The sequence below is a fragment of the Salvia hispanica genome, chromosome 3 (genome assembly GCF_029641045.1).
Source record: "Salvia hispanica isolate PSC_SH4W2 chromosome 3, Shi_PSC_v1, whole genome shotgun sequence".
In the NCBI taxonomy this organism is placed as follows: Eukaryota; Viridiplantae; Streptophyta; class Magnoliopsida; order Lamiales; family Lamiaceae; genus Salvia; species Salvia hispanica.
Window position 1 is genome coordinate 16423358 of NC_142694.1, and position 10750 is coordinate 16434107.

Genomic DNA, 10750 nt, shown 5'->3' on the forward strand with positions numbered 1-10750 from the left:
GTGCTACTTTATTACAAAATTGAATACTATCATGTTATTATCAACTCAAAAATACCTCTTGAATTGGCGAGGAAGAAAGCATTATATCAAATTATCATATGCCATTTTTTTTATTTTCACAACTGCATTTAGTTTTTAACATTTTTCCTTGTAAGCTGCAATGGATATTGTGCACCTTTAACTCAGAAAATCCATAGTCACAATTCATAATTAGTACATGTAACATAATTTAGAGTAAATTTGCACCAAATTTATAATTTAGCCAATATCAAAATTTAGAATACTGCATATATTGAAATAGACAAAATTGAATTTCTCCACAATCATTCAAAATTTCAACATATTTAAATTAAAGATGGTGTCACTAAAAAATTGTACTACTAACAATACAAAACTACACTCGTTGCAGTTAAAGGCTTGAAAAATAAAAGGACATAAATATATAGTTAGGTTTTCCTCTTCTTGTTTGATTTGGAGCTGCTTCGATCATGTTTATTTCTCTTCTTTTCGCTATCGATTTGCTTGTCGATCTTTTTCCTCTCAGATTTTATGCTAACGAGAGCACCGGCGGAGAGTTTCCCAGACCCCTTTTGCAAAGCTTTCTCAAAATCCGCCTCTTTATCAACAATGGCATACTGTTGAAGAAACTCGGGGTTGAGCCCTCCTTCACCCTTGGATTTCATCTCCTCCTGAATTTATACACTAATGAATAGTATCTAATTGTGTTATATATAAATACCAAGAGCCAAAAATTGCACCAACCTCAACTTGCTTTGCTGCATCGTTAAGATCATCGTCTAGAGATACGGGGAGTGGCTCCATCGTAATCTGAAAACAAACGATGAGAAACAAAAGCAGAGAAAAAACGAGATAGTCTACATCAGGGCATGGTACAGTTCACTTACGTCGTTTAGGCGGGACACGGTTGGAAGAGTGTCTTTCAGTTCAATACTCCTCAAATATTTGTAGAACTTCTTCATGACTTTCATATATAACGACAATATTTGCTGCCTTTCCAAATTCATCTCCGTCTACAGACCAAATGAAGCAAATTATCAAAACATGTTCTGGTTAGATAAGAAACTGTGAGATACAGATGTTTCCATATCTAAAAAGCAATTTTAAATCATCATGGTGAGATTTCTGAAAAGCAATTTTAACTCATCATGGTGAGATACGGATGTTTCCATATCTAAGGATATGCTCAACATTTCTCGATTAAAGGATGCCAATGAATGCATAGGAAATAAAGTTGAGTACCTCGATACGAGAGATATCTTTTCCCTGCAGACCCATGCTGAGTAAAACAGAAGCTTGAGCATAAGATAAGGAAACCGGAATCTTCTCCATCATATATGCACGGGCAAGATCATCCACAAAATCCTCGGTCTGACACATGGAAAAATGATCTCAGATACACCTTTACTACCATCAGCCAATGAATGTATCAAAAGTAAACGAATCAAAACATAGGATGTTTTTTATTTCCAACATTTAGTATCCAAAATGGTTGCTTTAAAAAAAAGTGGCAAATCAGATTACATTTTAGAGTTATTGGTTTGATAAACAAAAGCCTTATTGTGCAACTGCGTTTTTCTATATTTATGGTAGGATCCACTTTGAACAAGGAGTTGTATGAAGACGACATGTGTGGGGTTAGTGCGAAAAGAGGAATACCAACCACAAGGATCGGAGACTGGGCTCAAAACAAGTACTAATGCTCAAATAACAAACCTCAACTTTTCCTGATATAAATAATGAATGATCCCAATGAAGCTCACTAAGACAACTAGCCCTTGATTGACTGATCCCAAATAAATCATGAAGATTTACGAGTAATTATATTCAAAAACTTGCTTTGTAGTAATGTTTTCCACTGCAGAATTTCTCCAAGAATGAAAAAGACCAAACCATGCAGACTCTAAGGCAAGTAGAAGAACTGAGAGCTTCAAAGATGAAACACAAATATATCATCTGTAAGTGAGATTTTACCATGCGGTAATCAACAAGGTTATTTGTATATGCTTCTAGTTGCATCATAGCATAGGATGATAGTGTTTCACTAATTGAATTCAAATTTCCACTGGAAGAGGGTGTAGTTTCCACATCTGAGAAGTTGATTTTTGGATCCAAGATGCTGCAGAAGCCATAAGCATGATAAAATTATTCAAGAATGCTCTTCAGAGATGACAAATATCACAAGTATACCTCATAGCAAGCTTGTACTCCATTTCACGAAATGAACGTCCTAGAAACTTGGTAAATTTCTTCCTGAACACTGAGAATATATGGAAAACATAAGGATCTCAAATTACAGAGTCAAACTCTGATTGCAATGAACTTGTGGTATCAATTTGGACAGACCTTGATAAAAGGGGCTGAAGAAGCCCAAAGGATCTGATTTATTAGATTCGATGTCATCACATTGCAATGGCTTCAGAATCATGCATGTATACTCACCGGTAACAGCGTTCTAATTATAGAAATAATAAACCATTTCGTTAGCCAACTTATCATTATATTGAAATATATAAAAGCAGAAAGAACAGAAAATCAAAAACCTATAAATAGAAAGACAATAATCATACCGCAACTTGGCTAATGTAGAATGGAGCAAAATCATGTTTCCTCCAAAAGCGGAAAAGATCTTGAGTGAGCCCAAAAGAGACCCCTAGGTAGTGGAGCTTTTCCGGTCTACGCTCACGGAGAGGTACGAGCAATGGGGGTAGATCAGTTTTAGGCTTCACATTTTCTTCCAGCAGAGATGCCTGCAGACATGTTATTTTTGGAGTTATATCCAGATAAAGGTAGATAAAGATTAGCCAAAGATGAATACCATCAAAAGTTTAAAAACTGTCAGTTGGAGTAATATTTTCCAGAAGCCCCCCCCCCCCCCCCCCCCCCCAAATTATAAGGGGGGGGCAGAACTTGAAAGGCATACACCCTTTAGTAGTAGTTTAATGTGCAGCTTCCTTTAATTGTGAAGCTATTGTGCTTGTGCATAACATTAGCACAACTTATTTTTCACACACGAGACATAACATAGATTCAGACCAAAGATGATACAGTTTACCACAAAACAGTAACGCCCAGGAGTATATATGACAAAACAATTTCAAAAAATCATGCCATGATGTCAACTAGGCATCCTTTTAGCAAAATACAACTAGGCATCCTTTTAGCAAAAACATAAACAGTGCAAGAATAATATAACCACAAAACCAAGAAAGAATAAGTATGGAACAGACGAAACCTTCTCTGCAGCCTCAACAACTCTGACTGGAGAATCATCTAAAAGTTCTTCTGCTTCTATTTCTGAGATTGCGGTCAGTTGGCCCTCAAAATACCTTTAAGCAGTAACACATCAGTAATTACATATTCACACATTAAAAAGAAGTTCCAATTATATTCAAAGGACTTCTTCCTCCGTTTGGCATAATAAGGAAGATTATATGTTCTTCCATATACTGCTACTAATCATAAAAAGACCACAGGAATTTAACTTGGAGCTTCTTTCTCCCTTTGAACCAACAAGTTAAAAGAAATTTAAATTAATGATCACAAATTCTGAATTTCCATTCAAGGAATATGATTAAATATTTCAAAAATGCACTGTAACACAACAATATCTTCATATACAATATTAAATCAATACATCCCCTTGGGATGGCTTGGTCAATAATTTCTTCACAAGTTCCATGAGGTAAAAAGCTGCATACTAAATATAATGTCAAATTTAAAAACACAAATGTGTTGCAAGTCAATCAGGAAATTTTTCTAAAAGGCTAGAATCTCAAAGGTATTACATGCTCATATGCATAAGCAGCTTGGTCATCATGCCAAAGAGCCTTTTGTTTCTATAACCTTATTTATTAAGTTTAGGACAGATTATTAAAGAACAAAATGAGAAAAAGGTAAACACTGGAAGAAAAATAAGCTTACCTTGTTAAAAGTTCAACGGCGGCTGAACCATAGCCAAGCTGCAAATATATAGAACATTTTGTTCAAAGGGTGAACATTTAAACATTATCTGTGCATATACTGAAGAGGTGCTAGGATTTACCCTCATTGCACTAGGATGTGTGGCAATCCGTACAATTCGAGCACCTGAAAGACTTGGGAAAACTGTCTCACGGAACTGCTCACAAAATTTCCAGGGTATCTGATCTCCAGATGGCTGGTGGCCATCACTCAAGCTTTTAAGGGCAGATTTTCGAGAAATTTGTCCCTCAAAGCAAATCTATGTACAAGTTTATAAAATATCAACACCAGTATGGATACAGTCATTAGTCCTAATTGTAAACGATTATAATACAGAAATATCAATGCTATATCGGAGAGCGATTTTAAATTATAGAAAGAAGAAACAAAACCCAAGTGTGCATGAAAAGAATAAAATGTATTCATCACTCATATGAACATCCATAAAATGAACTATACTGCTACAAATAGACAAAGAGGTTGCATCTAGGGTCCCAGCCATTTCCTCTCATATCGTATTGTTTGAAGGAAAGATTGTATTGTACCAAAGACTTGAGCCACTTACTTATACTAGGAAATAAGGTTCTAGACCATTAGAGTTATTGGGCCTTAACAATATCCAATCAATTTAAGTTAGGAAAAGACACAGCCATAAAAGCTTAAATCTGGGGAAGGAAAAAAGTTGTTCAAAAGCATATAGATATATACAAAAAAAACGGAATAGAGGCCGAAATAATCTTGTAAGAAACAAAATTGGGCATACAAGTAAAGACAGCAAAGAACCTAAAGAACATATGCTGAAATGAAAAGGGACAAAGTAGTTGACTTTTCATGAATAAATTCAGGGCAAGGTCAAAGAAAAAAAATGCATTCACCGACACAACAGAAGTATTAACCTGAAACTCATAAAAGGTTTTCTAGCTAACACAATAAGGAAATGTGAGGTTTAAGCACATTAGTCTAGTAATTTTTATTTAAGATAGTTTGGTTATATCACCTAATGAAAAAGAAACAAACTAATAGAACAGCATACCTGAATTACACACAGAATGTCAGGAAGATTGTTTTTGGACTCATCAACGGGACCTGTGCGATTAAGAGTAAATATACTGATCGTAGTAACAACAGTAAGCAAATGAATTTATACAAGCACCATACCAAGTAGCACAAATAAGTGGTGAGCTGGGGCATCAGCTATCAATTGCAAGTCATTTGGAGAATTCTTGTAGTGAGAAGCAACATATAGAGCCATCATCCTCTGAACACAAATAAATGCAGCAACCACATTGGTTAGAAGACATGTAAAGCATATAGCCATATACAAGAGAAAATATATAGAAAAACAGATGATTATGTTTGTATATGCTTACCTGCAAGAATATTTCACTGTCCCTGTGATAGGAGAATAGTGTATCTCGATTGACATAATATAGATCACATTCACTAGGTGGAGGTAGCCTAATATACAAAGAATTTCAATTAGCTCAACAAAACCAGGATGCTTTTCCACCTTAACTCAATTGACAACGTAAAAAACAAACCTGCTTATACTAGGAACGGAATGTGTTACATCCAGACACAGCAAAGTATGAAGCCAGCTTTCAATTGGATCGCCAGATGCATATCTGATTGCTTCACTCAATTCAATCTTTTTGAATCGGCCTACAGGGGAAGTTTGTTGACATTAGGGTAACTACTTGCATGGAAACCATAACAATGAATATTTTTCCAACATATAAGAAGACCATATTGCTTTTTTTCAAAAAAAAACAAATATGAGTGGAAGACAGTAGAGCAATATTGTCTTCTGGAAAATGTTCCCGATTTTAGAGAAGAGCTCACAACAAAATTATACTACCAAATTACATAAAGTATCAATAGTCAGCCATTGTAAAATTGCATATGCAACACAGGAGTAAGAAAGGATAATGGTCAGAAATGACACTAAACTATTGTACTAAGATCAAATAATAAATAAAACAGCATAACTCAATCTCAATAACAATTACTGCTCCATTTTATTACTTTTATGGTAATATGATTTCTTTGTTCCTATCATAATGGAAGGTATACAAGACACTAGAGCTTCAAATTTGTAGCTTAAGTTAGTTACACATTCCCTAACACAGGAATCTAGATTCATGACTGGAAGTGGCCACTCATATTTACAAACTACTTTCGACCATTTCCGCAGCCTGTCCAACTTCCAAAGGAAGTCTATATGCTCTTAGTTTCAGTCAATGCTTCCACAAGTCTATAAAATTTCAAACACAGGCTAATATAAGGAAATCCACTAATGATGATGTAGTGAAATAGAGGTAGCAGTTCGTTTTAACTAAAAATGGAAAACTCAATGGGGAGGGAACATGGACAAAGAAACAAAACAGACTGTCACCCTGCCATCAAGTCAAAAGTACAAAGAAACCATTGTCACTGACAGGAAATCTAAACGCATGATTGACTAGGATCATGACTGGAAAGAAATGTTGGACCTGATACAGTAGTATCCACACGTTTGCTTGAAACCCGATCTTGTTCCTCGAGTTGCTGTAGCAGTTTTAAAGATAATGACCTCCCAGTGCCTTCATACCTTTAGAAAAGGAGAGCAAATGAATAAGTAGTAGATTTAACGCCTTTAGCAATATCAAGTGCCAAGTACTAAAAAATAAAATCAAGAAAGCAGAAAAAAATAGTACACCCTCCGTCCCATTAAATATGAAAAGTTTGCTTTTCGACACGGGATTTTATGTAGTGTTGTTTTGTGAGTTAATGAAGAGAGAATAGAGTAAGAGAGATGGAAAAAGTAGAGATAATGGTATTTCCATTTTAGGAAACATTTCATTTTTAATGGGACAACCCAAAAAAGGAAAATGTTTCATTTTTCATGCTGACAGATGGAGTATATAAACTAAAAGTAAGTAGCATATGCCATACCCATTCACAGTTGATGAGAGGAATACAAGATAAGGACCAAGCAGGGACTTCACAATTGGCAAAGGTATAGCCGCCGCTTCATCAATAACCAGCAATTCCACTTGTGAGAGCTTTTCGTGTTCATGTGGCTGAATATACTGTAATTTCGACAAGATAAAGTTATTTTGCAACATTTCCTTGTTTCAAGTAAATGATAACATAAACCAAAAAAGAAGCAAAAAATAGAAGCCCTTTCTTTTCTTGTTTAATTTGGGTAGCATACTTTACCGACAACGATAATGGCAGGAAATAAAAAATAAAAAGCCCCATGTCTTCAAAGCATAGGAATGAATATGATAGGAATCATACAAGTAGTCCAAAGACCAGCAGATATGACTTCTTCATTGCTTATAAAAGTGGAATGAAAGATTTTACAATCACATTTCTACGTACCTGAATAGTCTGTCTGTGTTGTTTGTAAATATTGATTCGCACAGTTGCCTTCTTAAATTCAGAGTTTGTACTTTTCACCACATCATAATCCAGGTGCTCCTATAAGGACAACACACGAGGACGTAAAGACTCAACAGTATACACTTCCCCACATACATATTCGATAACAGGCTATCAGGCATACTAGATAATTAAGGTCAGTAACTACTAGATTGCGAAACAGAAAAAAAGTTTTGAAAAATAAAAAATGTGAAGTGAGGGCCACATACCATGTACTCGAGCATATTAAATCCTTTGCATACAAATTCAAACAGGGTCTTCAGATTCTCTGGGCTTGGTGCAGTAACAAAAATATTGGAATATCTACAGTAAACAGTACTTTCAGGGTCAAAATAGAGGGGTTCAAGAAAATTGGAGCACAAGGAAGGAAGAAGTTCATCAAATATGTGATATTTGTACAACCCATTACCCTGCTGCAACAGCTCCAGCAATTGCCAGACCAAGAGCAGCTGATTTCCCACGACCACGTCCAGCAAGCAAGGCTACTGTCCTACGGAGGTTCTTGTCCAGAATTGCATCAAGGAATGCAACAACTGCTTTACCCTATTGGGAAGAAAAGAGTAATATATTATCAAACTGAAAAAAATGGTTGTTGATACCGACAACAAAATAAATATTACCTGGTCCATTGTGCAACATTTTCTAATAAGAGGACCAACAGGAGTTTCACCATTCAGTTGTTCCTTCAAACTCTTAAGTTCTCTCTCTGCTTCTGAAAGTCCTTCAGAATCCTGTCATGACCAAATATTAACAGCAAACAATCACATAAAGCTCCAGGGCAACAAGTTTTCTTATATCTAGTGATACATTTCATGCAGATATCCAAAAGGAACTAAAGTCAGATGGTGGTACTGGCAGAATATGTGCCACTGCAACATAGAATAATATTAGTATTTCTTTACGGAACAATTTTCCTTTAGATAGAAAAATTCTATATAGCAACATATATACCTCTTGAACCGGCAACTGTGTGATTGATTTCATATGGGAAGAAATCGGCAATATGTTTAGTTCATCATCCATGACAATGCAAGATTTGCAGGAAGCAAGTGAAAGTAAGAAGCGCTCATTGAAGCGCCCAGTTGCGTGAGAATGAGATTCTGTACGGAATCTCTCATGAACATCCTGACATTAATCAAGTCCAGTAAGTGAACTAAAATACTAGTGCGAGAAAATAAAAACACAGAAAAAAGTGAATTCATGTCCATGAAAAAAGCAATTCTTTTGTTTCTTGCTGTGCTTTTTTGGTCTTTCTGATTCTTTATTCTCCGAATTATTTCTCCTGTCGAAAAAAATCGTAGAATTGAACTTGATTTTGTGGCAATACCATAACCATAGTGTAGAGGCTAGTGAGTGAGGAAAGAGAGCGGAGCAGCAATAATATCAATCCACCACCTTCAACAGTTTCAATAGTTCTTGCTAGAAGATTTGGCGTCAAAGCTTCAAAATCCTAAGTAAAGAAGTAGAAAAATTCAAATTATAACAGCGGATGCTTCTTTGCTAACAAATGGCAGTGCCGTTATTCAGATTGTACCTGTAATATACACATGCCAAAAGTGTTACCAAGAATTCTTTCAGAATCTCTGTATAGGCAATATGTTATGTCAGTAGTTTCAAGAAAAAGTGAGAAAGGATCAGCCTTCTCTTGATCCAACAAGCCCCTCTGCATTAGCTTCTTTACTTGCTTCGCCCGCTTCTTTTTGTGACTAAATTTACCAAAAAAAAAGTTATTAGTATTCAGGCAATTAGTGTGACAAGTGTTAGCCTTCACACAATATATGCCCTGAACTCGAACACAGTATAAGCAACTAATCACCACTACAGACATATTCTGAAGGTTAGCCTTCACATGGGAATTCATGCCACCAAGAGTCTGATTTCATCTAAAGATCTTGGAATTTACAAACTTTCTTCCATGACAAATTATTGAAAAACTTATACGCTACTTGCTAAGCTCCACATAATATTTACAGCTCCGGAAGAGAAATTCAATATATTGGAAGAATAGTACTCCTTTGTTACAAATATGTAGATATCTAACTGTATAATCTATACAATTATCCGCTCCCAATCACAATTCCCAATGGAGCTTTCATTTTAATTTTACTTTACCAAGATCAACTAGTAAAAACAATTTAAAAAAACTATTAACCTACACAAATAATTAATCGGCACATCCTCAGCAACGTAGTAGGATTAAAAAAAAGGTGTGGTTCATAATACATCATATTATTTCCAGTACCTGCTGAGATCGAGTTTTTCCTTGTAGCACCATAACACATTCGGGTTTGACTTCTTCAATGAGTGTCTCAATATGGCATGCAAATTCACAATCTGTTCTCAAAAAAAAAAAGTTACAAATTCAGCTCAGCACGAATAAAAAGTAGTCAAAATTAAAACAAAAACATTAAGAATTTTGGGATTACACACCTGGTCTTGTGACTTATCACCAATAATAACGAACATGGAGCGATGACGAGCTTTGACGCCATTTTCAATTAGGGTCCTAATTCGTTCGTCGACCTTCTTTTTCATTGTGAATGTATCTATACACATATAAAAAGAGAGTTTTTAGAAACCATCTTGTAGGCAGAAGACATCTTGTAATGTTTCTACAGCTTACATACTATAAAACTATTCATTGGTTTCTAAGGCTCTGTCTCGAACAATTTTACATAAAAATTGGATCTTGAACCCAACCAGAAACTTCACCTAGCAAAATACAATATTTAGCTGATAACTTATTGGTAAAGATTGAAACGTCTGAGCAAAAAAATGTTATTTTGACCGACTCTTTACAATGCCAAGACTTCTCTATAAACACCAATTTACAGTTCCATGAATTATACTATTACAACAAAAAAAACAAGAAAAGAACCAAATCAACTAAGAAATTTGAAGCAAATCAAGACCTGCTGGAGAACAACCCAGCGAGGGCGGCGAGGCAGGTGAAGTAGGCAGGCGGCGAGGAAACTGGCGTTGCTGGGCGGTGGATAGCCGGCGAGGCAGAGTGGTAGAGCTGTGGTCAAGAGATGGAGGCGCGAGGGTTTGAGTGAATAATTTAAACTTTAGATTATTTGGGCTTTGGGTTTTATATTAGGCTTTCAATGACTTAGATTTTATAACTTAGATAGAATCTTCGAGTTGATATTTTTAACTAAATAGAGATAATAATAGGATTCATATTCTACTAATTTATTCAACTCACTTTTTTTTACATTTATTAATACTCGTATCATAATTAAATAGGACTATTATTTCAGAACGCATGGAGAATTTATTAGACTTTATATAATATATATTTTTAAAATTCAGTAATTAAATTTATATATTAATTTATTAA

The 10750-nt window shown here is 35.3% G+C and overlaps 1 protein-coding gene across 1 annotated transcript; it reads right to left on the reverse strand.

The window, feature by feature from the left end:
- Nucleotides 1-268: 268 nt before the first annotated feature.
- LOC125214831 (GNAT acetyltransferase (DUF699)) lies at nucleotides 269-10479 on the reverse strand. The gene is made up of 27 exons (XM_048116002.2): nucleotides 10320-10479; nucleotides 9838-9953; nucleotides 9650-9741; nucleotides 8942-9113; nucleotides 8735-8857; nucleotides 8359-8532; nucleotides 8028-8138; nucleotides 7817-7950; nucleotides 7617-7710; nucleotides 7348-7446; nucleotides 6916-7052; nucleotides 6474-6571; nucleotides 5523-5643; nucleotides 5352-5439; nucleotides 5140-5239; nucleotides 5015-5067; nucleotides 4064-4240; nucleotides 3943-3980; nucleotides 3254-3347; nucleotides 2589-2768; nucleotides 2365-2473; nucleotides 2209-2278; nucleotides 1993-2137; nucleotides 1261-1389; nucleotides 906-1031; nucleotides 763-828; nucleotides 269-689 (listed from the first exon to the last, which is right to left on the reverse strand). The coding sequence occupies exons 2-27, from the start codon at nucleotides 9940-9942 to the stop codon at nucleotides 447-449; spliced, it is 3078 nt and encodes a 1025-aa protein (XP_047971959.1). The 5' UTR covers nucleotides 9943-9953; nucleotides 10320-10479; the 3' UTR covers nucleotides 269-446.
- Nucleotides 10480-10750: the final 271 nt, after the last annotated feature.

Bases quoted from the DNA above. Each gene is read 5' to 3' on its own strand.
- LOC125214831 (XM_048116002.2), bottom strand. From the start codon at position 9,942: ATGAAAAAGAAGGTCGACGAACGAATTAGGACCCTAATTGAAAATGGC. The intron at 5,644-6,473 runs GTCCAACATTTC...CTTCCCCTGTAG, and splicing joins TGTGGATACTACTGTATCAG to GCCGATTCAAAAAGATTGAA. The intron at 1,032-1,260 runs GTACTCAACTTT...TTTGGTCTGTAG, and splicing joins AAGATATCTCTCGTATCGAG to ACGGAGATGAATTTGGAAAG.